Raw genomic sequence first — 2627 nt, 5'->3', positions numbered from 1 at the left:
GCGTGCTGACTCCTCTGAGGCCCATACTGGTGGTTTGCAAGAGCAAGGCCTGCTGGAAATGGAGGCAGCTCATCAAGAGGCTGAGGGATATCCTGGACAATGCCCAAGCTTTGATGTAAGGCCTGGGTTCAAATTATCCCAGCATTATGCTTGCCTTGGGCAAATTTCTGAGGCTCTCTGGGCCTCCACTTTTTTACCTGTGAAAGGAAAATGGTGCTACTTGCCTGTCAGAGAAGTATTCAGTGAGATAACCTGTAGAAGGTCTTGGCATGTAATCGGTGCTCAATAAATGCTTGTTATAGTCATTATTCTATCCCCTCAGTCCTTAGCCTAGGGTTTTGCATATTATATGTGTTTCGTTAGTGCTTGTGACTGTGCTGCGTGAGGAATAGAGGGTAATGTTTAGAGCCAGGGAAATCAGTGGACCTGAGTTCCAATCCTGGTCTTTACCAGCTATACTTCTTTTTTTTCCCTTTCCTGTCAACACAGGGTCATTTAATGATGATTATATTGGCCATTTCCATTGGTTGGCTGGAGGCTCTTCCACTAAAGGCTCCCATAGTTTCCATTGTATCAATTTTCTTGCCAGACGTAGTTCATTTTCAGCCTGGAGAATAACCTCATCTATTTGGCCACCCCAAAGTTGGTCTTCTAATTTTTTAACATCTGGTTCTGTTTTAACCACATCCAGCTTGTCACTTGTAATATGTTCTGTATACGCTCTATATGCGGCATTTTAAAGGATTTGCTCAAGAGCATCAAGAATCTGTGTGTGTAACATTCTTAGCCTCTCCTGTGGACTCTTATGTACAGCCACTCCCACAAGGCCAGTGGTCTTCTTCAGCACGCCCGCCATGGCAGTTCCCCAGCTATACCTCTTTGTGCCTCAGTTTTAACGGTAAAATGGGAGATAGTGATTCTCCTTATCGTGTTGCTGAGGACTAAATGTGGCAGGTAGAGAGCACAGCCTGGTACACGTTAAGTGCATGGGGGACTGTGGCAATTATGCTTGGTCTTGAGTAGGGCAGTTTCTGCACATGCTATAGTTTCTGTCCACTGTCAGTTTTAAGGAAATGCAAGTTAATCTGTGGGATGTCCAGAACTGGAAAGTGGGTGAGTCTCAAGACAGGGGCATAAGATGGCAGCACCCCCAGGAAGGGGTCACCCCTCCCTCTCTGGATTCCCTCAGTGTGGACACCAGGAGTGCTGCCCTGCTCGCACCAGTCCCAGGAGCTGGGTCCCCAGCTGGGTTGCTGTTTCTTGAAGTCAGGGCTGGGCTGTGTCTCACTCATCTGTGAAGCCTGTTAACATCTATCATATGGCAGAAGCTTAGCAGCAGTTAAAGGGAACCAAATGAGATGAGATCTTAATAATCAAACTGGCTAGCATGTATTCTGCACATACCCCATGCCAGGCTCTGTTCTAAGCATTGTGCATGTTGTTGATCCTTACAACAACCTGTGAAATAGATAGTATTGTCCATTTTAAAATGAGGAAACAGAGAGTCTAAGTAACTTGCCCAAGGTCACACAGCTAGTAAGCAATGATGGGGCTGGGATTTGAACCTAGGCTACCTGGCTCTAGAACCTGTCCCCTTAACTCTCACATCACCCCCAGCCACATGGACCCTGTCCATCCATTTTGCCACCCCTGCCACCACCAGTTCCTCTACCAGTTCTCTCTCCTGCCCCTCTCTTCTTCCAGCTGAGCCTGGGCCCAATGCAGCCCGAAGAATGCAAATTCTCCTGAAACCGCCTCAGCCATCTGCCTCCCTCTCTGCTGAAATAAAGTTGCTGCTGCTGCGGCGGCGACTGCCACCATCACAGCCAAAGCCACCACTGGATTCCTTGCTTATTTCAAGTCCTTCTAAAGCTTGTTGAGTTCTTAACTTATTAAAGATAAGCACATGGAAATAGGGAGCAAATCTCTTTATTTATGACATAATCTCCAGCCCAGAAAAGCGGCAGGAACAGTGTTGCCTATATTAGGGAACCAACAGGAAAAAAATCAATTAGATCCGCCAGAGCGTTTCGCTATTAGCTTTCTTGATGTTTCTCTTAAGGCTGGCCGAGGGGTCTCTACCAGCCACTGAGCTGAAGGAGAGAGGAGAGCTCTGTAGGAACAGAGAAAGGAATGTTTCAAGAAAGGCAGCAGACCAGGTTTCCAGGCACCAAAGTCTCTCCATCCATAGTGTCCTATACTACTTCCCTAACCTCAGCCAGGACGTCCTTATGTTGGTTTAACTTCCTTTTTTTATTTATTTTTGCCACAGTTTCAGCTGGTGTCTTTAGGGACATTGGGAGTCAGCTAGTTATTGTTTGCTTCTTGTAGACCTGAACCCCAAGTCTCATCATGTTTCTACTAGATCCTTTGAGGGCAGGACCCTCTTCTTCCTGGAAGTAGATTATTCTGGAGGGGCCCTTGTTGGCTGATGTGCTGTCCAGTTATCTTTTGCTGAGTAAAACTGCTTGGGACCTGAAGCCACCTTATGAGGTCCTCATGTCCTTCTGCCTGCTTCCAGGAGCAACTTCCAAGCTGTCTGCCAGAGATAGAGCTCTCCCTTATTCCTGAGAAAGCCCAGCAAGGGGGAGGCCCCGGTTCCCATAGAACTCCAGATTTCTTCTCCT

General features: G+C 47.2%; 1 protein-coding gene across 1 annotated transcript; it reads right to left on the bottom strand.

Moving 5' to 3' along the window:
- Positions 1 to 505: 505 nt before the first annotated feature.
- Positions 506 to 856, bottom strand: LOC308488736 (NADH dehydrogenase [ubiquinone] 1 alpha subcomplex subunit 5-like; the record flags this gene model as incomplete). The annotated part of the gene is made up of 2 exons (XM_081028751.1): positions 506 to 672; positions 802 to 856. 2 exons carry the CDS (start codon positions 854 to 856, stop codon positions 506 to 508), a joined length of 222 nt encoding a protein of 73 aa, XP_080884877.1.
- Between the last annotated feature and the right edge of the window lie 1771 nt (positions 857 to 2627).

The sequence above is a fragment of the Rhinolophus hipposideros genome (assembly GCF_964194185.1).
Source record: "Rhinolophus hipposideros genome assembly, chromosome: 20".
Classification (NCBI taxonomy): domain Eukaryota; kingdom Metazoa; phylum Chordata; class Mammalia; order Chiroptera; family Rhinolophidae; genus Rhinolophus; species Rhinolophus hipposideros.
The sequence above is the reverse complement of the archived record's forward strand: the minus strand, read 5'-3'. Positions and strand labels throughout refer to the sequence as shown.